The sequence below is a fragment of the Diachasma alloeum genome, unplaced genomic scaffold (genome assembly GCF_001412515.2).
Source record: "Diachasma alloeum isolate Michigan unplaced genomic scaffold, Dall2.0 Dall_scaffold_00842, whole genome shotgun sequence".
NCBI classification, from domain to species: domain Eukaryota; kingdom Metazoa; phylum Arthropoda; class Insecta; order Hymenoptera; family Braconidae; genus Diachasma; species Diachasma alloeum.
Window position 1 is genome coordinate 13505 of NW_021680966.1, and position 26268 is coordinate 39772.

A 26268-nucleotide genomic window follows, 5' to 3' on the forward strand; every position below is an offset into this window, starting at 1 on the left:
GCCTCGCGACAGAAAAGTTATAAAAATCACTGAATTTGAGCCGACCCTATATAAGAGGGACAATATGCCTCAAGAAACGGGGGGTTAATGGGAAAAAAATGCAATTTTTTTATTCAACTTCGATGTCAACTTCACAAAGCTGCCCGCAGAAGGTGATCATGCAGGGCTGTCGCACGATGCAAACCCTATGGACGTGATGCGAAACCATGAAACGGAAAAATTTGGCATAAATCTTCGGCAATGCATGATTTTTACATAATACGAATGACAAACACGGTTATTTGCGTGCGTTTATCTGTAAAATTTGGCCGTTTAGCTCGACCTCCAATTTATTATGAATGATTTTTCTTATGGAAAAAAGGAGCAATTTCTTTTCTTTGCGCAGAAAAAAAGCAAGTAAAAAGCAGGTAATTTTGGCATAGTCACCATGCGGGTCAGAGCCCCTGGCTTCTCAACTTCATCGAGCTGACATCGCGAGCGATCGTCTAATTTTGTATATCAACGCACCCTATATGCGAGCGAGCGCAGGGAGCGACTAATAACCTACCGCACTGACACATCTTCTCATTTATTGCAGTAAAATTCACTGCAGTATGATTTCACTTGATTCATTCTCTCGTCAATAAAAAATAATTTCGAATGTTTGATTCAGGTGTGAGGAACTTACAGAGTTAGAGACGCAACATCATCAAACACCTACAGCAACAATGGGAGTCGCAGAGGATGACACGCCGTCCTCACTAACAACACATTCAAATGCAAATGTAAACACTCTTCACCAAGACGGTAAATATCTTGACTCTTTTTCAATGCGTCGTCGACTGTAAAATGAGGTTATTATTACATCAAACATTATACGATGTATGGTGATTAGGGTAGTCGGAATCTTCCATCCCACACAAAATCCCCCGGACAAAATTCACCGTTTTTGAAATTTCCCGGACAAAATCTCTCAAAGAAAATCTCGGAGACGGGAATCATCAAATTTGGTATAAAAAAAGGTTTACAAAGGTTTATTTTTAAAATTTATGTTTCTATGTTTCTTTTACTTTCTCCATTTTATTTGAGAATAGCTCTGAGGTATTTCTCTGAAGGGGAGATGAGTCGAGAATCATCCTGGTTTCCCTTTTACCTACTCCAAAATCCTTTCCAATAATATTTTGTCACGTTACAAGAGGTGGAACGCTATATAAATATCCCGTCTTTTGTGAAGAAAATGTTATGTCATTAGGCCCGATAAACCGCGATTCGCGGTCGCGGTTTTCGGGCCCAATGAAAAAATATTGTATGTCACACGGCGATAAAAGTATTATCTGATGACATAATGTACTATTTTTTTATGAAATAATAAAAGTGAATAAAAGAACAATTTCCTCGCTCATTCATCTCCATTTACTATTGCGTGTGTTATCGCTTTTCTCATTATAATGCGCTTTCGCGCGCGCTTATCTTTTTGTTGTGACAATGCAGAAATCTAATTTATTAAACTTCATATATTCCTAGATGTTTTATAAATATTGATAATGACTTAAAGAGAATTAAGAGAATGAAGAGTGAAACACCAATGAATCATTTTTAATCTTCGATTACTTCTTTTTTTTTACTTTCAAAAATAATCTGATTAAAATCTGTAATTGTTGAAAAATGAGGGGAGGGTTATGAATTAATTTCCCAGAAAACTGAAAAAATTTCTTGAATTCTTTGGAAAATTCCACTTTTCCAGATAACCGTAGCTCTTCAAAGATTTTTCTCGAATTATTTGGGAAACCGAAGAATTTTCATGAATTTTGTAGAATTTAGGATTTATGTATGAAAGTCTGAGAAGCAAGAATTGATCATTTTTGCGTATGATAATGTGACGTGTGGAGATATTCACACGTCGATTTTATTCAATTAATATTTTCTAGATGGAAAAAGTCCAAAATGCTCAATAAGCAGTCTCACGGTGACACCTGACTCCAGCTTCTCAGAATAGAGCTGTTTGATTGTCTTAGCCATTGTCAGTGATGAACATATGGCCGTGTTAGTTAGAAAAACCGTGAGAACACTTATTTAGCATTTTCCGTCAGCAACGACTTTGAAGCTTTGGAATAGAGCAGAGTACGGCAGGAGTTGAAGATGGACGGACGTCCTCTCTTAGCCAAAAATCTATAGTAGATCCGCGACGAAACCGAACCCATTTAACAGTTGATTTTATACTTTACCTATCAATTATCTATTCAATATACTGTCAATTATTAATGTAACAGTGGTGCTCGATTGTTTTATACGAAGAATACCTAATCAAATCCTATCCTAGTCGCGTCACGTTAGATCTTGAGAGAAATCCGCGTGAGCTCTGACCGTAGCTAGTTGAGNAATTATTAATGTAACAGTGGTGCTCGATTGTTTTATACGAAGAATACCTAATCAAATCCTATCCTAGTCGCGTCACGTTAGATCTTGAGAGAAATCCGCGTGAGCTCTGATCGTAGCTAGTTGAGGAATAGTTTTTGAGTCGACTGGCGACTCAATTAAGGGAGGTAGAAAACCTCTCACGTCACAATAAATATGAAAAAATTAAAATTTGGGAAGTGAAGAATAATTTATACTGTTTTTTTCTCATGATCAATAATTAGGCAATTTAGATATGTTTTGATATAAAAATGAACTTCACACATGAAAAAATGAAAAATATGACGCAGAAAAAAATTTTGCCATTTGAAGAATTTGAAAATACCGGGGATTTTTTTCAGCGACTACTTCACGTGACTCACTGACCAATCAAAATTGAGGATTAGCGGTCAGGCAGTTTTGAGATATTTCGATATAAAACAACTTCACGTTTCTTTCATCTTTAGTAAATAGGATTGCGAGTTGTTGATTGTTTATTTGTGTTGAGGTTTGATGGATGAATTTTTCTGGATATTTTGATTTTTTGGGACGAATTCGGGTAAATACTTTGAGTTGGTTTGAGTTGTTGTTTTTACTGCTTGATTTTCTTTTTTTTTTCATTTTGTTTTTTTGGGACAATTGCGTGAACCCGTTTGAGTCAAGCGATATTGATTGATGTTTTGCAAGCCCCGTGACGTTAGCAGGGCCAGGGTCATCAGATCGGGTCGGCAAATATCTAAAAAATACGGGCTTTTTAAGGGCTTTTTTTCTGCAGAAAAATTCAATTTTCTGCTCAAATATTTTGACCAAAAAATCGATTTTTGAGTTTGGGGTGCTGAGCTAGCAGACCAATGGGGTCGGATCGGGATAATTCGTGCACAATGGGAAAGAATTAAATACGGGCTAATTTTCTGCTTGAATGTAATTTCATTTTTCCTGAATTTTCCCCAATTTTCAGACGTCAAATGGGGGCCAAATGAGGGTCGGGGCAAAACGGGTTCCTCGGACCCTAGCATAGCTGGACATGTACGAGGAAATATGTGCTTACATTTGACGTCCATTCAAAATTTTCTGCTTAAATTTTTTGGCCAAAAAAATAGATTCTTGAGTTTGGGGTGTTGAGCTAGCAGATCAATGGGGTTGAATCGGGATAATTCGTGCACAATGGGGAAGAATTAAATACGGGATAATTTTCTGCAAGAAAGTAATTTCATTTTTCCGGAATTTCCCCCCAATTTTCAAGAACGTCAAATGGGGGCCAAATGAGGGTAGGGCAAAACGGGTTCCTCGGACCCTAGCATCGCTGGACATATTCCAGGAAATATGTGCTTTTATTTGACGTCCATTTAAAATTTTCTGCTCAAATATTTTGGCCAAAAAATCTGCTTCAAATGCAACTAACCCGTTTTATTTAAACTCACCTATAAATTCTCCAAGAGAAATTAATTTAAGGGAAGATTTGTTTTGGGAAGAGACAAGGTGTTTGAATGAACAAGAAAATTGGATTCTAATAAAGTTGACTCTTACGAGTCTATATTTAAACAAAAAAAAATCTTTGAAAGAAATACAAGAAAGAATTTCAACTTACAAATGTTTTGGTTGACTCCTAATCCAAATGAGATAATTTCACAAACGTTTCACAAATTACTAATTTTCTCTTATGAGAACTACGCAAAATTTAAATATTAAGAATAAGTTTTTATCGACTTGATAAAAAAGACTCGAGTGACAAGACTCTACTAAAAGAAAGAGTAATAAAACTCTTAAAGAAAAATCGCCCAAGAGGGTCGATCAAATGTTCGATTTCGAACTTAGCAGAAAGCCACACTCGCACTGAGGAAAACCCAGAGTGCAAGTAGTTTTATAACCCGCACTGAGGATGTGACCGCTGAAACTCATGGATGTTAGACTCTGGACCAATGGTAGACCTTGAGTCCAGAGTTTCCATCTCCAAACTCATCAGGCCCACTGTTTCAGGATTACTCCATCCCCTTCCAAATTGGGTTATTTGAATTTTCGTTGGGGTGTGGGCGGACTTTTCCACTCCCATCTAATCAATGAGAATTGTTTCAGGAGTCCCAATTCCTCCCTTTACAATCTCCAATGAATTATCGGGTATAATACCCCGAGAGTTTCAAAATGATCGGGCATTTTCTGATAACTTCGTTGCATACAAACGAATATGTCAAGTTTCGCAGGTTGAAGAAATCACGAGCGCTTGTGCGAGGGAATTTTCTGCGAAACTTGACGCATTCGTTTGTATGCAGGGAAGTTTGAGGGAAATACTCCGATTTATTTGGAAGCTCGAGGGGTATTCGGCGGATTATTTGCCCCATCACCATTTCGATAAATAGAATTGTGGTATTCGGCGTTATCGTGGTAAATTTGACAATTTTTTGTTATTCTGCTTGGCAACGGGAAAATTACAGGTCCGTCAAGTTGACAGTCATAGGTGCTCCAATCGGGACCAAAATATATGCAAAATTAGACGCTTTTTTGGTGCTCAGTTTTTTTTTTCGTGCTCTAATAGATTTTCTAAAAATTGTGTTTTTTAAATATGAGCATCAAGTTAGCGAGAAAAGTGGGGAAAAGAACGATTTAAAAAATCAAACCTAGGGGATAATAAGGCGCTTTTTACGTGCTTCCGGATACTGGAGAGAAAACTCCAGAAAAATGTTTTTTTTTTTTACAAAAACGGAACGATTTGAAAGGAACCAATGTGGATGAAAGAAGTGTAGGGGGGATAGGCATATGGGTACGGTGAATTCGCCAAATTAGGTGCTATTCAGTGAGACAAACCAAAGATTTGGTGCTCCACGTGTAGTCAAAATTTCAGAGGCTCAGTCGTGTCAAGAGGCAGGGCCATTGGACATGACTCCAGGAGTCTCAGAGTGGTAGAAATGCTTGGAAATGCTTTGGTGCTTCATCCTTAGTCCAAGGTTTAATGGTGGCTTAGTTGAGTCAAGAGACAAAATCATTGGGCACGTTTTCAGCAGTCTTGGAATGGTGGACATGCTTGTAGACATTAGGCGCTCACGAATGAAGACAATCTAAGGTACTTCCGCAGTAAGTATACTTGGTGAAAATTTCGAAATGGTATAAAGACGCAATATTTGGATCATATTTTGTTGACCACATTGAAAAGATATTCCCAAAATTTCAAGTCCCTGGTCCACCCCATTTTTGAGATATGCATCGCCAAACATTCAATTTTTGTGTTTTTTCCATTTTTGACGATGTATATCCCGAAAATGGGGTGGACAAGGTACTTGAAATTTTGGGAATAGTTTTTGAATGTGCTCAACAACATATGATCCAAATATTGCGTCTTTATACCATTTCGAAATTTTCACCAAGTATACTTATTGCGGAAGTTCCTTAAAATTGGGTGCTCCGCCTCTGGACTGAGATCCAGTGGAAGCTCTGTCACGTCATAAGACAATGTCATTGGGTATGTCTCCAGCAGTCTCGGAATGGTGGACATGCTTGGAGACATTAGGCGCTCACGAATAAAGACAATTTGAAAATTGGTGCTCCGCCTCTGGACCGAAATCCAGTGGAAGCTCAGTCACGTCATAAGACAAAGTCATTTGGTATGTCTCCAGCAGTCTCGGAATGGTGGACATATTTGGAGAAATTAGGCGCTCACGAATGACGACAATATGAAATTTGGTGCTCCGCCTCTGGACTGAGATCCAGTCGAAGGTCAGTCACGTCATAAGACAAAGTCATTGGGTATGAAATTGGATCTCGGTCCAGAGACGGCGCAACAAATTTCAAATTGTCTTCATTTGTGAGCGCCTAATGTTTCCAAGCATGTTCACCATTCCGAGACTGATGGAGACATACCCAATGACATTGTCTCATGACGTGACTGAGCTTCCACTGGATCTCGGTCCAGAGGCGGAACACCAAATTTCAAATTGTCGTCATTCGTGAGCGTTTAATTTCTCCAAGCATGTCCACCATTCCGAGACTGCTGGAGACATACCCAATGACTTTGTCTTATGACGTGACTGAGCTTCCACTGAATCTCGGTCCAGAGGCAGAGCACCAAATTTCAAATTGCTGTCATTCATGAGCGCCTAATTTCTCCAAGCATGTTCACCATTTCGAGACTGCTGGAGACATACCCAATGACTTTGTCTTATGACGTGACTGAGCATCCACTGGATCTCGGTCCAGAGGCGGAGCACCAAATTACAAATAGTCGTCATTCGTGAGCGCCTAATTTCTTCAAGCATGTCCGAATTTTCGACTCTCATCCAACACTATTGTGAATAAGCATGATTTTTCTGCTCCGATCCTCCATTCATTAAAAAAATTCTGCTCCTCTCTACAATTTATCAGAAATTATCTACTCTTCTTTTAAACTCATCAGGAATTTTCTGCTCTCGTCCAACATTAATAAAAAAAATTCTACCCTTCTCTTAAACTTATCAAAAATTATCTGCTCTCATTTAACGAGTGTTGACTCATTAGGAATAATCTGCTCTCATTTAACACTCGTTAGGAATTTTCTACTCTCATCTGACATTGATTTCAAAAATTCTAACCCTCTCTCAAACTCATCCGAAATTATCTGTCCTCATTCAACCCTCATTAAAAATTTTTTGCTCTTCTCTATTACTTATAAATTTTCTGCTCCGCTTCTACATTGATTAAAAAATTTCTGCTCCTCCCCAAAACTCATCAGGAATTTTCTGCTCTTGTCCAACAATGATAAAAAAAATTCTACCCTTCTCTTAAACTGATCAGGAATTATCTGCACCCATTCAACACTCATTAGGGATTTTTGCTCTCATTCAACATTGATTTAAAAAATTCAGTCCCTCTCTCAAACTCATCAGGAATTACCTGCTCTCATTTAACACCCGTTAAGAATTTTCCGCTCTCCTCCAACATTGATTTAAAAAATTCTACTCCTGTCTCAAACTCATCAGGAATTAACTGCTCTCATTCAAAACTCAATAATTTTCTGCTCTTGTTCAACCTTGATTAATCAATTTTTACTATTTTCTAATACTGATTATAAATTTTCTGCTCCGTTCCTAAATTCATTAAACAAATTTTGTTCCTTTCCACGGCTCATCAGGAATTATCTGCTCCCATCTAACACTAATTAGGAATGATCTGTTCACATCTAACTTTCATTAGGAATTTTTCGCTCTCGTCGAACATTCCTCGAGAAAATTTTAGGGGTACTTATTGATTTCGATTTTGGTTCTCGCAGAAATTGAGCAGATTAATAGACCGTTACGTTTTACCACTTATCGATTTCGATTGTACCATTTAAACACCTAGCTTAACGGCCAATTTAAAGAAGTTTTTTTCCCGCGGAACTACAGGAGCCGAATTTTCCTTGTTTGCACAGAAATGACGCAGATAATAAGCAGAGAATTCTGTGAGCGACAGACGTGAGTCTGTATCACCCTAGTTTATGGATTTTAATTCCCATGACTTACGTTCATGCATGGAAATCATTACCCACATATTTTATTGGATCCAAACATTAAAGACTTTGCATCTCCTGCAGTAGTCGCGGCTAAAGGTAACTTTCGGATAGGAATATGTAAATGAACTCACGAAAAGATTAAGATTGACCCTAATACGGATTTATTCCATGAAAATTTAGTTGTCGTTAATACAATGTTCATTAATACATCGATCGGTTCGATACCATGTGACACCGAGGAATACTACTTTATTGGACCGAGTGAATTTAGTGATTATGATTCTATTAAAGGAAAGTTTGTATCGTTTTACAATTTTACCATACTTTGATTTCGACAATTCCTTAGAGAGAGAGAGAGAGAGAATATCACTACCGCAAGATATCAACGAAGAACTAGATGATTTTAGTTGAAGGATAGTTTAGGAAGTTTAGTGCGCTCACCCTTACGGTTATACGGTAATCCTTTAATTACAATATTTACATTGTATTGAAGGTTCCAATATTTTCCCAGATGTAATCCAAGGGTCCTCGTCAGAGTCCAGTGTACACAATTTAAACGAGTATGACTTTAATCCAGTCCACGAACGATTAAGTCAAAATTTATCAATTTAATAGTTAGTTTTCGAATGTTCACTCCTTGAGTCCTTGCTCACTTTACTCACACGAACCACGAAGATGTGCGTGATTGCTCGCGATAATACTGTAAAATATCGAATGGGATCGCAAACTATTAGCTCGGTCTACCGGTCCAAAAGCCTCGCAATATGAAGGGATGGATTGCGGCGTTGGCTAGTTTTATTGAAATCAAAGGGAATTATATATGAGTCAAGCGGGGAAATGCTCGTTATGGCTCCGCAGGCGTGACTGTTGGTTAAAAGTTTTCTTATAGACGCGTTGGCGTGTCCAGAAAATGCTAAGACGGCATCTCCTGGGCACACGTGCCTATAGGTGTGGGCCATGGATGTGGTGAGCCGACGTGGAATTTGCAGAATTGCAAAATCCAGTCCGGTGCGCTACAGTAAAACTTAATGAATTTAATAATTTAGTCTCACGAAACGACATAAAATTGATGAAGGAATTTTGTATATAACAATTCTCGCATGGTCTATTGCTATTTTCAATGAACTTTCGGGTCACTCGGTTTTGACCTCACCTACTAAATTTCTATTTTTTTGAAAAAATCCTTACATTAAATTTGTTTTTGCGCAGAAGTGGAGCTGAAAAATCAAATATTACTTTGTTCTACTCATCGACCTCATTTATGTAAGTTGACCGCCTAGCTTGACGGCCAATTTCTTAAAATCGATTTTTTTCGCAAAATAAAGAAGCAGATTTTTTTTGGTTTGCGCAGAATTAAATCAGATAAAAAGCAGATAATTTTGGCATTTTGATCCGACAACCTTGGCTGCCTAACTTTGGGGGGCTTTGTCTGGTTAATAATTATTTAGTATTGAAGAATATGTATTTTGTGTGATTATTCTTTTTTTAAATTTCTTTTTATTGTGCTCTTACTCTCAGTATTTTCTTGAAATTAATTGTTTTGAGTTAATTTAGCGTTTCTTTTTTTGAGAAATTAAAGGGTCAAGATCGTTATTCTGGATATATATTTTTTCAGACAAGTATGTATAGTTTTCCTATTTTTTTAAATGAATATAACCTCGATACATTACACAGCATTAACTCGGCCCCGTCAAGTTAGCAGCGCAATGTTGAAAATCCGCCATTTTTTTGCCCTGAATTATAGGCTAATTACAGGCTTTTTCTGGTGTAATCAAATAATTTGTGGTTTCAATGGTATAGACAATATACGCTGATGAATATTCGAGGTCATTGGCCTGCGTGGAAATTAAATGAGATATTATTTTTTTCTAGTAGGATAGGTGCCGGGCTATTCAGAAGTCTAAACAAAATTAGAGAATAATTGAATGAACTCTTTGGAAAATTTGATTCGGGAAAAAATAGTGATTAGCATCATTATCGCGATAAAATCCCGTTGTACGTTCATTTTTCCTCATCACACTTCAAGACGGGCCATATGGAACTCGAAACAAAAAATCGAATAATCAATGCATATCCATCTGGTTAACCGACATTCGCTATGATCCCCTCTCCAGGACTAACGATCAATGCGAAGTGCTATTGGTGCCACGTATATTTATTTGATCAATAAAAATGCCGGGTTATATGGAACTCTTCGAGAAAATCATCAATTGAGTCATTTGAAGCCATCACATGCCCTCGATATCCGAGGTCATTGACCTACGCTGGAATTAAAATGATAAATTTTTTTTTCCAGTAGTCCAGGTGACGGGTTATTCGGAACTCTACACAAAATTCGAAAATAATTGAATGAACTCTTTGGAAAATTTGATTCGGGGAAAAATAGTGATCAGCATCACTAACGCGATGAAGTCTCGTTGTACTTTCATTTTTCTTCATGACCATTTAAGGCGGGTTATATGGAACTCGGAATAAAAAATTGAATAATCAATGCATATCCATCTGGTTGACCGGCATTCGCCGTGAACCCTTCTCCAGGACTAACGATCAATGCGAAGTGCTATTGGTGCCATGTATATTCATTTCATCGTAAAAAATGCCGGGTTACATGGAACTCTTTGAGAAAATCATTAATTGAGTCACTCGAAGCAATGACATGCTCTCTACATCCGTGGTCCTTGACCTACTCTGAAATTAAATGATACATAACTTTTTCTGCAGTAGCCCAGGAGATGGGCTATTCAGAACTCTAAACAAAATTCAAATATGATTGAATGCGCTCTTTAGAAAATTTGAATCGGGGAATCTTAATGACCAGCATCACTATCGCGAAAAAGTCCCACTGTACGTTCATTTTTCCTCATTACAATTCAAGGCGGCCTATATGGAACTCGAAACAAAGAATTAAATAATCAACGCCTATCTGGTTAACCGACATTCGCCGTGATCTCCTTTCCAGGACTCACAATCAAAGCCAAGTACTATTGGTGCCACGTATATTTATTTCATCATAAAAAATTGCCGGGTTTTATGGAACTCTTCGAGAAAATCGTCAATTAAGTCACTCGAAGCAATCACATGCTCTCAATATCCGGGGTCATTGACATGCTCTGAAATTAAGTCACATATCATTTTTTTCCATTAGCCCAGTAGACGGGCTATTCAGTCATACTCTTTGGGAAATTTGATTCGCGAAAAAATAGTGATCAGTATCACTAACGCCACGAAATCTCGTTGTACTTTCATTTTTCCTCATTGCCATTCAAGGCGGGCCCTATGAAACTCAAAACAAAAAATTGAATAATCAACGCATATCCATCTGGTCGACCGACATTCGCCGTGATCCTCTTTTCAGGACTCACAATCAATGCCAAGTACTATTGGTGTCATGAGGAATGGGAGCTTCTGTGCTGGGACCATTGACATTGACAACAAAAGATATAAACCTGTGCAAACCTGCGCAATTGACTCTCTCGTCGACCTATCATCAAATGCATTATTCTCAAATCCTTTGTATCATGATGCAACAAAAATACCAAGTATTGGAGTGTATGATTTAGCGGTAGATATTATGCTAAAGAAAACTATCACAGCCGAGCATTATCTAAAGAGAGCAGAACTAATCTCAAAAATTCCCTTATTTGAAGCCAATATCACGAGGAGTGATGTACATGTTTTGAACGTGAATTGTAACTCCTCTCAATTATATCCCTATTTGGTGGGCGATATATGCAGCTTACGAAGTCTTGGAACGTGTGGAGTGTGTGGATCTTCAGAATTCTTATCGAAAATGGCAAAGATAAGCCTCGGTATTTTATATGCGAAGGGGTTTGAGCATTTGTCGGCATCGATTATCGATACTACACCCCAAACAATACGATGTAAGAATTGCGATCAAGCTTTAAATCCAGAACTAGTAGGCGGCCCACACATAATTGTCGATACGAGTGACTGTTATAGCAACTCAATGCTAAAGTTGTACAAAACCAAGTTTTCTGCCAAACTTTAAGACATTCCTCAAGCTATGGGAATTTTTGGCAAAAACTATATTCTTGCAGGCTTTGTCAATCATTCCGCCAGTCGGTTAAAGATCAACGATGCTCATTACACTACAATCGTGAAAGTTGGTGGAAGATTCTTGAAGTTCAATGATACGACTCTCAAGCATTGTATTGTAAAGCCAGAGGACTATGTGCGGCCCCATACAATCCTATAGACTCGTCTGCAGTAATAATCATTATTTATTGGGAACACATTACTCTTCATCGCTAGTAGTGGTCACAGCATTCTAATTTATAGTCACATTCACCCCTTATCCTTTATTGATATTCAATTCCATTTTTCCACACTCTGTTCATTCACAAAATGAGTTGGAATGCTCTAGTATTGGAATTTTTCAACTAATTATACTCAAACACGTAGCAAGTACTTCAATAGCAAGGATTTGTTACGTGGTAGATCCGCTGCAATTAGACCAGTTTTGAAGATAAAACCAAACTAAGGTGAAATTCTGATGTCACAAGATGATAATCATTCAAAAATTAAGTGAAGCGAGTAATAAAGAATTTATCATTGTCCAATTTTTGTTATTTCACTTCCATGAAGCAAGGAAAAATTCTCTGAACATAGAAAAAACACTTCACAAAATATCTAGACGTTATTGATTAAAGTATCCTTAGGAAATGAGTTTCGTGGAATCTGTTATTTTTTGATAGATAAGTAATCAGTGATACTTCTCAAATTGATAGATCCGTTTCAGTAACGAAAGAATAACTTCTTCCCTGCTATTATTTTTCTTTGAACAGATTTCAATAAACTATTATGACGAACTCGAGACCCTTCTGGGAAAATTTAATTTTTCACACACCTGTATGGAAAGTTCGTACTTTACTCCCGCTCATCGAAGAGCAAAATACAAACTTTCCTTTGCAGGCGTGTTAAAAAATAGCATGTGCACCTCGGGCGGGAAAACATGACTTTCCGCCCTTGATGCACAATATACTATTTTTCTATACTCGATATAACTCCATCTTCTTAACTTATCATTGAAAATGGCAGTAACTAAGTTTTATCATCATTTCTTATTTATACATCTCTATATGGGGTATTCCATGTGAATTCACCCAGGTCAAAACCCTCACCATCGCCAATCATATTGCCGATTTTTCCTGTGATTGTATATGCAAAAATATGACTTGTTAAATTTTTTCAGATTTTTTGAGGCATCCTGTGGACAGCCGTTTTTTTGAAAGTTTTATCTTTAAATGCCTGTAACTTCCGGAAAAATCTACCGATTTGAGTTTTTTTTTTTACAAAATGTGCGTCTTCGAACACACTTTCCATATAAAAATATGCCAATTTTTTTCAATTCGTTCTTCCATCGATTTCCTCAGAAAAACCTCAAAAAACTTCAAAAAACGAGTCGCTTTCAAAGTTGGACCCGTTTTATATTTTTCAACAAATTTTAGTGAATATATTGGACCAAAACAAAATTTTTCACCAAAGGCCAAAGTGGGCTTCCCATTTCGTGGCCGTCATTTCCAATTTGAATATATGAATCCGGGATGAAAAATTTCAAAAATTTCAAAATTCTTCTCACATTTGAACGCAGAAGCATTATTTGAATTTACAATCTGAAGAATCACTACATTATAATCGAATCTGGAACAATTTGATGATTTTTTGAAAATTCGTTAACAATAAATCTTTCCGAGTGGTGTGTTCTAATAGAGATCCCACTTTGGCCTTTGGTGAAATATTTTATTTTGGTGCAATATATTCACTGAAATTTTTTGAAAAATATAAAAAGGGTCCAACTTTGAAAACGACTCGTTTTTTGAAGTTTTTTGAGGTTTTTCTGAGGAAATCGATGGAAGAACGAATTGAAAAAAATTGTTGTTATATGGGAAGTGTGTCCTAAGACGCACATTTTGTAAAAAAAAGCTCAAATCGGTTGATTTTTACAGAAGTTACAGGCATTTGAAGATAAAACTTGCAAAAAACATGGCTGCCCACAGGATGCCTTAAAAAGTCTGAAAAAATTTGAAAAGTCATATTTTTCCATATACAACAACAGGAAAAATCGGCAATATGATTGGCGATGGTGAGGGTTTTGACCTGGGTGAGTTCACATGGAATACCCCATATTCATTACTCCTTAGTTTCTAATTCAAATGTATTGTTTAAATCCATGAACTTTATAGAATAATAATATAGTGATTGTAAATTTAAATTTCATTTGATTCCGCGTCTAGAATAGCCCGTTTCAGTCCCTAGCGTATGAATTTAGAGAGAACATTTTTTTGCCTCCGATGATAAGGAGTCGTCATCATTTATTGCTACAATTCCAAATATAGGAAAGTTGTAGGAGAAACGTACCCCTAGACGAGGAGCCACTGGTAAAGTACGTATTTTCAGATTTCGATTTGATCAGTCTTTTTTTCAATTCTCTTCCGAGGTTTTATTAAGTTGGGCCCTCTGAGAATCAGACGTAAATTCAGACAGATTCTTCTTTGAGTTGATATTTCCTTGCGAAATCACTACAGGATATCTTGAGGATGAATAGATTGAGGAATCTAGCAAACACCAGATTTATAGCCCTCAAAGGTTTCTGCAAAAAATATCAAATGACAAATTTTTTAGCCTCAGTAATTTCCAGAATATTTTCTCTAAAAAAAATATAAATATGAATCCCATTAGGTCGTGAATGTCTCCCAAATGGATAGGTTTATTTGAATCTATCAGACGATCATATTTTAGCAATTGAAATTAGGTATAAAAAGCTGTTTTGAGAAATTTTGCGAATCCTACTGGTACCGACATATTCCCAAAATAGTCTGACTCTAACTTTTCATGAACAACAAGTGGTACGACAGAAAACATGCGTTTGATCACATGTGATTGTTCCTCTATGGATTATTATATTTCTTACTGCTTCACGTATGAAAAAATCGTATGGAGATGTTCTATAAGACGTTTCTATACGGTGATTCTATAGGAATTCTATAGGTTTATCGTATATGATATTCGGATAATGTCTATACACAGTTTGTGTATAGAAATTCTTATAGAATTTCTATATGCTTTGGGATTCAAAAAATTTTCACAATTTCATGAGTCTTCATTCTTTTTGTTCATTATTATTAGTCTATTGAATTCGGAAAATTTTCTGAGTCCCGATTCCTATGAGAATTTCGATACACAAATTATCCGAATATCATATACGATAAACCTATAGAATTCCTATAGAATCACCTTATAGAAATGTCCTATAGAATATCTCTATACGATGTTTTCACAGTGTTTCCTTTGCATTTCTACTAATTTCATCGGTCGTAAGTTTCCGAATGGATGACAATTTTGGAATATTTCCTAATCTTGTCTCGGGCGTATGTGCTTATACAATAATAATATAATCTTGATCTTTTATAAACCATTAAATCACGTGAGAGTCAATGATGAAATATCGATGGTGTAATTTTCGAGTAAAAAAAACAGATGAATTGCTCTACCTCAGCGGATTTGTTCGTTAACGATCAATTTTCTGCGTATGAACTTTTAACGGACATCAATCAGGCTCCATGCTCCATCAGCGGAACCTCTAACAGTTTCAAAACTACACAGAAAATGTCTGCTATTGTGACCAGAAGCATTATTCATTTGAGCTGATTCTGCTGAATACCTTATACGAACGTATTCATCATTTCGGAAGAATTGGATGGTCAACCATCAGTCATCAAATCATGATGATTCTCGAAATGGAGAGGGGATCACGGCGAATGTCGTTCAACCAGATGGATATGCATTGATTATTCAATTTTTTGTTCCGAGTTCCATATAGCCCGCCTTAAATGGTCATGAAGAAAAATGAAAGTACAACGAGACTTCATCGCGTTAGTGATGCTGATCACTATTTTTCCCGGAATTAAATTTTCCAAAGAGTTCATTCAATTATTTTCTAATTTTGTTTAGAGTTCTGAATAGCCCGGCACCTGGACTATTGGCAAAAGATTATACGCCTTCTAATTTCGGGGTAGGTCAATGACCTCGGATATTGAGGCCATGTGATAGCCCCGAGTGACTCATTTAATAATTTTCTAAAGAAGTTTCATATAGCCCGGTATTTTTTATGATCAAATAAATAAACATGGCATCAATAGCACTTCGCATTGATCGTTAGTCCTGGAGAGGGATCACCGCAACTGTCGGTCAACCAGATGGATATGCATTGATTATTCAATTTTTTGTTCCGAGTTCCATATAGCCCGCTTTAAATGGTCATGAAGAAAAATGAAAGTACAACGAGACTTCATCGCGTTAGTGATGCTGATCACTATTTTTCCCGGAATTAAATTTTCCAAAGAGTTCATTCAATTATTTTCTAATTTTGTTTAGAGTTCTGAATAGCCCGGCATCTGGACTATTGTCAAAAGATTATACGTCATCTAATTTCGGGATAGGTCAATGTTCTCGGATATTGAGGGCATGTGATAGCCTCGAGTGACTCATTTAATAATTTTCTCAAGGAGTTCCATATAGCCCGGCATTTTTTATGATCAAATAAATAAACATGGCACCGATAGCACTTCGCATTCATCGTTAGTCCTGAAGAGGGGATCACGGCAAATGTTGGTCAATCAGATAGATATGCATTGATTATTCAATTTTTTGTTCCGAGTTCGATATAGCCCGCCTTAAATGGTCATGAAGAAAAATGAAAGTACAACGAGACTTCATCGCGTTAGTGATGCTGATCACTATTTTTCCCCGAATCAAATTTCCCAAAGAGTTCATTCAATTATTTTCTAATTTTGTTTAGAGTTCTGAATAGCCCGGCACCTGGACTATTGTCAAAAGATTATACGTCATCTAATTTCGGGGTAGGTCAATGATTTCGGATATTGAGGGCATGTGATAGCCCCGAGTGACTCATTTAATAATTTTCTCAAGGAGTTCCATATAGCCCGGCGTTTTTTACGATCAAATAAATAAACATGGCACCAATAGCTCTTCGCATTGATTGTTAGTCCTGGAGAGGGGATCACGGCAAATGTCGGTCAACCAGATGGATATGCATTGATTATTCAATTCTTTGTTCCAAGTTCCATATAGCCCGCCTTAAATGGTCATGAAGAAAAATGGAAGTACAACGAGACTTCATCGCGTTAGTGATGCTGATCACTATTTTTCCACGAATCAAATTTTCCGAAGAGTTCATTCAATTATTTCCGAATTTTGTTTAGAGTTCTGAATAGCCCGGCACCTGGACTATTGGTAAAAGATTATACGTCATCTAATTTCGGGGTAGGTCAATGATCTCGGATATCGAGGGCATGTGATAGCCCCGAGTGACTCATTTAATAATTTTCTAAAGAAGTTCCATATAGCCCGGCATTTTTTATGATCAAATAAATAAACATGACACCAATAGCACTTCGCATTGATCGTTAGTCCTAGAGAGGGATCACCACAAATGTCGGTCAACCAGATGGATATGCATTGATTATTCAATTTTTTGTTCCGAGTTCCATATAGCCCGCTTTAAATGGTCATGAAGAAAAATAAAAGTACAACGAGACTTCATCGCGTTAGTGATACTGATCACTATTTTGCTCCGAATCAAATTTTCAAAAGAATTCATTCAATTATTCTCTAAATTGTTTAGACTTCTGAATAGCCCGGCACCTTTCCTACTAAAAAAAATAATATCTCATTTAATTTCCGCGCAGGTCAATGACCTCGAATATTCATCGGCGTATATTGTTTATACCATTGGAACCACAAATTATTTGATTACACCAGAAAAAACCCCGTAATTAGCCTATAATTCAGGGCACAAAAAAATGGCGGATTTCCAACATTGCGTCGCTAACTTGACGGGGGTCATTAACTCCGGTGTTTCGAGTTACGTTATTTTTTTTTTTAGCAATACCCATTGCCAAAAACCCAAAAATTGGCCCATTTGCCATCCGAACCTACCCTTCTTTCCACAACCAACCCCCTGAGCGGCGGGGACAACCTATCACCTTCCCCTGGACTCCTTAGATTTAGGTTTGTGTTAGATTAAGTGTTAGTTTCTGTTTTGTTCGTATTTCGTTTGAGGTTCGTTTATTCGGTTCGTTGTCTCCGAGGCCAAAGGACGGCTAGCGCCCATCGATACGTTTTTTTTGGAAATGGGCGAGTTATCGTGGTTTTCCAGTCTCAGATGGAAAATTTCGTTACAAATTATAAGAATGTAAATTTTATTAACGACAGTAAAAAGTTAGGTATAGTGGATGACCCGTTAATTAGGTTCGGTAAAATTTAAAAAGATGAGTGATTTGAATTTTAGTGGTTGATTGACTGATTAGGTTAGATTCATTTTCAATTCCGATATGTGCAGTATTGATAGCTCGCCTTGAGTATAATAATCCTGACCATTGTGATTACCAGTGTTGTGATTGTCATGTTTAGTTGAATTTGACGAACAGAATGGTTTTAAAATTGGCATATTTAGAAAATATTTATAACAATGAGTAAGGGAGGAAGGACTGTTTTAATTATCAATGACGTACGTGGAGTATTTTGATACTAAATAATGTGATTGGAATGGATAATCAATTTGATGTTCATAATGGCTATAATTTTATAGATTAAAGTACAAAGTTTTTCGTGATGTTTTTGCTGGTCCGTATGAACGACCAAGGGAAGTTTTTGGAGTAAAAGAGAGTTTCATAAACAGGGTGGAATGAAATTCATATATATTATATCCTTGAATCATGTGAGATGTCTTAATTTAGAATCAATGACGGCTAATATTGAAATAGACATGTATGGTAAGGTTTTGTATGTTCTTTTTTTTTCCCATACATGGAAATGAACTAATTGCTCTAACGAGGAGTGAGATTTACCACTCAAAGCGTGTAAAATAGTAAATCGATTTTTTTGTGTTAATCCATTGTGGACGTTAAAATAGCTGAGAATCGCGAAATGGCCTGGAGAAGGAGGAGAAATTTTGATATTAATGCAGGCGGTTGGAAAAATAATTCAGCTAGAATATAGAAAGCTGATGAAAAAAAATGTTTGCAGGTCTCAAAAAATCAACGAAAAATAGATTTGAGAGAGTGCATATCAGAGAATTCATGGTCAGCTTGTAGGGTGTTTCGATATAGGACCAGAGATATTAATTATTTCGTGAGGCCGCGACAGATAAAATGAAGTGGTGAGCTCGCTGCACTGAGCGAGTCGTTCTAGCTAGTCTGCGGTATTGAGCGGATGTTTCGAGTATCTGGAAAGTAAATATGTAATTATTCGCATTCAAATCCATTCTTTTCCTTCCTATCTAAAATTATGAGAAGTACAGGAAATTAATAATAATTTATTTAAAGAAAAATAGTACGCAATGTATATTTAATGCATATTCAACGAAGTTACATGCATTTTTCAGTTGTTTTATAGTGTATTTACATCACTACTACTACTATAACGAAGTATCATGTATTTGTGAGTTATCTTACAATATTTCGAGTTTGGAATTCATCGTCCAGGGAATGAATTTTACATTTGCGACTATGCGTATTAAAAATCTATATAAAAATCTATATAAATCTATATAAAATATAAAACAATGAAATTGACGAGTTGCGACAATGGGTGAAAAATTTTCAAATCGAATTTTCAAAGCTTGCTCTTCCAGTGCATGTTCTCTATTTACTTATTATTATTATCATTATTCTTTATTGAATAAGGCAGCATTGCTGATGTACATCTCATACATTGCGAAATGATATGGCGCATTGGGTGATGCGTACATAAAACTGATATACAGAGGAAAAAGTCAAAGACTCCCAAATTTAAAAAAAAAATTCCAATTCGACCAGGATAGAAATATGAAGCTAATCTTATAATGTGCTTTCCTTGCTGATGAACTTCCTCATGCCCGATATTTCAGGACTGGACACTCCCTGTTTACTCTCGGCACAACTCAGCGCCCCAACTAGACTCAATCTGCCGACTGGAAACTAGAAAGACTTAGATTATCTCGGTAACTGGGACAGCCACCTGAAACACTCAAAAACTGATAAGAGAAGAAAGAAGAGTGAGGAAACATGAACAACGAATATCGTAGGCTATAACAACTTCCCATCCTTCAGGGTGGGAACATCCCCGTCCTCCGTTTGTTGTTCTTCTTGACGCCTGACCTTGAACTCCTTCAGAGACTCCGCTCCCAAGACTTCCTGGGATAGGGACATTCCAAAAGTTCACCACACGATGCGGAAGCAAGTTCAACATCAAGTTGGTTCTGACCCTCCTCTTGAGCAGTCGATTCACTTGACCTCGAAACCTGGAGTTAACGTTCCTCACATACAACCTTTCCAGACCCCTGCAGTTGTACATGGAGTTAATGATCTTGTAAGTCTCCACCAGGTCGAGAGTTCTCCTATCCTCAAGCGACGGCAACCGGAGCCAGTCGCTTCTTTCCTCATAGCTCATACCAGCTAGCCTACTAGGGATCTTTGTGGCTTCTCCTCTAAATAGTGAGACCACACCTACCAGCCATATTCCAAAATTGGGCGAAAAATCCTGAATTCTGAGATGTTGATCCCAGATTTGTATACAGGATGCGGAGGTCACAGAGCTCCCTCGGTTTTTTAAAATTCTTATCGTTGCTTGGTTTACGGAGAGGAACCTTCACTATTGTGGGTCCCTTGACTTATACTTCAAGGTCAGCCCCTTTTCACCGACCTTCACCCTCGCCTCGAGTGCCGCTTTGAACGTTCGCCGCTTGTTGTCTTTGCCTGAAAAACTTATTCTGTTTCACAGCAATCCCCCTCGCCTTGTACTCCTTCCATCGGCCGAGAACTGCTCTGGCTTCTTCCGCCGAGCTCAATATCACCAGAATTTATATCAAATGTCTGGAAGTTGAAAGGGTTGTGCTTCCTAGATCCAGTGAGGCCTCGGTTATCCACAAATCCAAGTATCACTCGTTTTGGCAGGGCCCCAAGAACGACATTATCAATAGTACTGCTATGCATACCACTGCTGGGAATGAAACTTAACATCCACCCGTGTCAAAGCATATTTGGCTGTAGTTTTTGTAAATGTGCATTACGGTAATCAGTAGCTTATGAAAAGTGATGGAAACCGCAATTGATAGCTCCTCGGGGGGTTGAAACTGGGGGGTAAACTACCCCTATGAAATTTTTTTTTGTAATATAAAAAAAACTATGCCTTAGAATGCTATGAAACCAATTGCATTAGAAAGGCCACGAAAAAATATCGAATACATTTTTTTTGCATTTTCTCCGGAATCGAAAGTTATAAGGGTAAAATATTGTTTTTCGGAACTATTGCCGATCACAATGATGTCGTTATTTGTTCATTTCCCGCGAATTTTAGAGAGTTGATATCCATCAGATTTAATTTCAAATCATAAAAATATGATACAGAGTATATATTGGACCAGAAAAAAAGATGACTTGACTATGGGTTTTTCATCTGACTTCGCCTTGATCATAGAAACTCATATGGGTCATGTTACTCGAGGAAGCATGGGAAGGGCTTTGGTCAGGAAGGATGGATCAATGAAATGAGGATTAACAAGTTACTCTCATTTCGATATATTTTAATTTCTTTCGATTTCTTCATTCAATGGTCTACGCCGGGCTATCTCTTCCGTAATTACTCACACACACACACAATGGCTCGCGCTGCTCCATTCACACACATTCGTACTCATGTAAAATTTTAAAATTTTAAAATTTACCCGTTAGATACCTCACAATTGTCAATCTGTGTATTCTATCATGGATCATAATCAGTACAGAAATGATATTCATCAAAAAAATGGTGCAAGCAGAGAGACTTCTTGCACCACGAGCATCTGACTACTGCAACATTCGAACAACCTTCAGTTTCACATTGCGGATTAGAGAATTGTCCAAGTGCAAAATCAATAGGATTCTCAAATTCCTCTAGTTTTTAGAAATATAACCACTTTGGAACTAAGCAAAACGGAATAGATTTTAGGTACCTCGGTGACGATAACTGGTTGTGAACTAGAGGTTGCATTTTTTGCTTCCGAATGGAAGCTTTGTAATCGGTCAAATTTAAGTTTTCAATTTTTTGTGTCAGATCAACTAAATATGGTCTAAAAAGACCGAATATGCGATTTTTAGCTGGTGTCTGCATGTTTGTATGTATGTATGTATGTATGTATGTATGTGTGTGGTCGTTTTTTGCATTATTTTTTTTCGAAATTTTGTCATGAGGAATTAATCGAATTTCATGAATTTTGTAATGAATATACACCTCCATAAGCTCTATCCATAGACACCATTCACCATTTATCTTTGATAAAGGCAAAAGATAATGAAAATACCATCAACATTTACCACTTTGCGCAATAGCGTTATGAGCTTTTATATCAGGAAATTCTATTAAACTTATGTTGGTTGTTTGGATGGTTGTTGGTTGGTCTTGACTGAATCTCCACTTGATTCTAATTGAATCCGCATTCAATTTAGATTATATCATGACTAACTCTTGATTAAACGTTGGCAAAAGCTCGATTAAGTTTAGATAAAGCCCTGGTTAACTTTCATACACATTACATATAGAAAAACATATAGAAAATACATAAAGAAAAACAACAAAATTTACAAGCTCAAAAATCCATTCGGAAGCTAATTGCTAATTTATTAGCAACAACAACTATACAAAATTCGATAAAATGTGATTTTCTACTTGCACTACATTATTCCGTGCATGTAAATTAATGTCATTATCTAGGAGAATAACCGTATCCGAAAAATGACATACATAATTTTTCCAAATCCTGAAGCCATATACATCAAGAGTTTGAATTTTTCCAGTGGTCCCTTTCAGAATCAACATAGTTGATAATTCCTTATTCCGCGAAGTTGCTTCTTTCGCCACTTTAGAGCAGTGTCCACTCCATGAATGAATTAACAGCAAATTTTTCGGTCCCACGTTCGGAAAGAATACTTCTTCTAGCCCATTTTTGAAGTACGCTGGAAAGTTTGGAATAGAGAGATTAACACAGTCAGTGCAAGACTTGTCGTCTTGTTATCCATGGGAAATATTATTTTACCTGATGCTAGTTTCCCCGATTTCGAAGCGGTTACGTAAATATTTGAAGGTGCGAATAGATTTGCCTGGATCCAGGGGCCAACGATCCAGAGGATTCTTTGTAAACAATAAAAAGAGGTGACAATAATTTTCCATCAGCGGAAATTGTAGGTTGTACCGTATAACTGTGTGTTGTCGATGTTATAGATTGTACAATGTATGAGACTTGTTTGGAGCCTTCTTCTGCCAACGTTCGCCCCGAATGCATTCCTAATTGAAAATCACATTGATCGGAATTATAGATATTTTGTAAGCCATTGTGACCGTTTTCAAGATTCTATTAAAATAATTCCTGAAAAGAGGATTAAGGCGAATCAAGAAAAGGGACAAATAAGGGATAATTTGAGAATAATTGACTATATTTTCTCTAAATACAAGTCTGACCGTCAAAAGACGCAAATATGGCCTTTAATGAGATCTAGCGAGTGGGGGAGGCCAGGCAGCTTTTCTACACGTCTAAAGGGAGATTCTAATGGATAACAAAGGGGGAGATTCTAGGTGTGTCGAGGGGAAAATAATAACGAAATGAAAATATAATAATTGAATTTACGGGGGGAAAAATAACCAAGTGTGGCGCACCGTTGGGGGGGGGGGGGAAAGAAATAATGTTCAAGACGAGGGGAAAATGGAGGGGACAACTCGTACTCACGTTGATTTCCGGGTGCACTTCGCACGTGCGTCTATTCTCCCAAAAATACACGAACTTCTCCAGGGAAGAGCCTTCCTTCCGACTCTTCACTTCCTGGGCACCAATTTATTTTGGGATGAGCCCAGGGTCTCCAAAAATCCTCTTTCTACACACTACGGGGCGATTTCCGCAAATAACGGGCTTCCTTGCTTTTCACTATCTGCACACGTGGTAACACTCGGGGCAGCTGGCTTACGAGTGATTCCTTTCTCTTCTCTTCCTTCTCTTTCGTAATGGGGGGAATTTGCAGGATCTCGAGTTCTTTCGGGTCAACTTCGAGGGGAATCGGGGCCAATCAAGGTGTTGAGATTGTGCCCACAATCACAATCCAGAGCCGTATCGGTGGTGAATTCTAAAGGCGGTGGATTATCGTAGCTTCTCCATGGGCGTTTCTCAGGGGCGACGGCTCCTTCACCCACTCCCGGTGGTTCGGAACTGCTAATTTCCTTCGGCGGCTGTTCGTCGTTGAATCCAGGGGCAATGGCAGAGGGGTAACGAGGGGAATGTCTAGGGAAAAGGTAACCAACGGCGGTGGGATTTATGTTTTAGGGGGCTGTGTGTGTTGGGAAAAAATGTAGGTAAAAATAATAAAAAATAAATAAATATGCCTCGTCACACCATATACTTCAAAATATGGTTTGATCTTTTTAAAAAATTCTTCCGCAGTTTTCTATAAATCTTCCCGATTTTCCAATGTTTTACGTATAACGAATTTATTAATTTTGCGGGATGTAATGCGATGAGCTTTCTTGAAATAATAAAGCCACCATGGAGAGACCTTGAAACGAATATCTTCATGTCCAATCTCTTTCTGAGCTTGCAGAGCCTACCTCCGTAGGTGAGAATCATGAACGATCAATCCCGCATCAATAGCATTTTTCATATTTTTCAATGTATACTCTGATCTACGTTTCAATTTCTCCATAGAAGTCCCACCCGGATTGATTTGATGCGCCCAGCGACGTATCTGTTCAACTGATTTTACTCTTCTGAATTTATTAGCGACGATTTTTATAGAAAGATTTTGCTTCGTTCTTGCGCTCCTCCATAATTCGACTACTTTTGTTTATAGTCATAGTCTGTCGGTTCCTCATCGTCCGAACAAACATCAGATAATTCTTTAGGATGTGATTGAAATGGTTTATCTTAAATGGGTACCATCTCGATATCCTTATAAGGCTCATGAAAATCGAGACTTGATTCTTCAATCATTTCAACACCATTGTATTCCTCCATAGTTCGCCTCAATATATTTTCGAAATTTGTTGCTAGTTCACGTTCATCATTGTTCACAGGAGCTTCCACAAGATTCACTTCAAAAGTTGTCATGAGAAGCTTGATAACGTGGAAGCAATAAAAAAAAATACGATTAGTAATTGACTGTTTTCCGTGAAGTGTTTACGAAGACTGTACACTGTGTGCAATGAAAGTCAGTAAAACTCCAGAAATATTGGGGATCATCAACAATTCTATACTACACTGATTGGCTATTTTTGGGTATGGGTGACTGTCGGATGAATATTTTTACATTGTTTGAATACATTATCTCTTGCAGTGGTCTATTGTTAACAGGCTTGGTATGATTATATATTGCCTCACGAAAGCATTACCCCCCTATCGCAAAGGCGCAAACAAGCGTCAGTATCAATGTGATATTATATCAATCATGTGGAATTTACTCCGTCATAAGGCTTTTAACTACATAATTAATTTCGGTCACTGACGAAGGTTTTTTGTGTATCCCACTCATATTTATTGGAAAAACCGCAACATCGCCAAACATGGAGTAGATGGAAAATATGATTTCAAAATAATAGTAATAATTATTATTAATATAATTAATGAAAATATCATGCCAAATTTTGAAGGGATATACTTTTTACGTGCGAATTATCAGAATGGACATGACGTCCCCAGATGTTTTGCAGCAGCGAGTTGAAGAACAAATTATTTTTCTCAGACCATAACTACAATTCCAGGGAAAAAGCAAAGAAACGTATTCTGTATTTTTTCATATCCTTTCCAATGCAATTGGTTTCATAGAATTATGAGCCATAGTGTTTTTTCTATTACAAAAAAAAAATTCTAAGGGGTAGTTTACCCTCCCCCCAGTTTCAACTCCCCGAGGAGCTATCAATTGCGGTTTCCATTGCTTTTCATAAGCTACTGATTACCGTAATGAATATTCGCAAAAACACTCTTGTTATAGGTGGAATTGAAGAATCACCCTTCGAGATGGTCAACTTAGATAGTTTCTCCCCTTAAAACTGCGTATTAGCAGCTGAAAAAAATACGTGTCCCTTAGTTTTGAGTCCTCTACAACATATATAAGTTTCATCGAAATCGGAGGGGGACACCTACCTAGTGTTCCTTGTGAGAAAAAAATTTTTTTTTGCCACATTCATTTACTTAAGAGAAATATTTATTTTACTTGAGAGAACTTGATACGTATAAGAGCACCTAGTTACGTTGAAGAATCAGTCGAATTACCTTGTAAGATCTGGTAGTTTGCCACCTGTAATTCCACTTTGAGATATTCCTTTTATATATTTCGACATACTTCAGTTTTTTTTTCTGACGGATAAAGATATGAAAAACAACGTGAAGAATGTATTATTTCTTA

At 37.3% G+C, this 26268-nt stretch overlaps 1 protein-coding gene across 1 annotated transcript in view; it reads left to right on the top strand.

Moving 5' to 3' along the window:
- Window positions 1-652: 652 nt before the first annotated feature.
- The window catches only part of LOC107044936 (serine/threonine-protein kinase tricorner), a gene marked incomplete at its 5' end in the record, with an annotated part of 379667 nt that continues 354051 nt past the window's right edge, over window positions 653-26268 (top strand). The window contains 1 exon segment of the mRNA XM_015267023.1: window positions 653-786. Within this exon segment, the coding sequence (XP_015122509.1) occupies window positions 653-786 (134 nt within the window).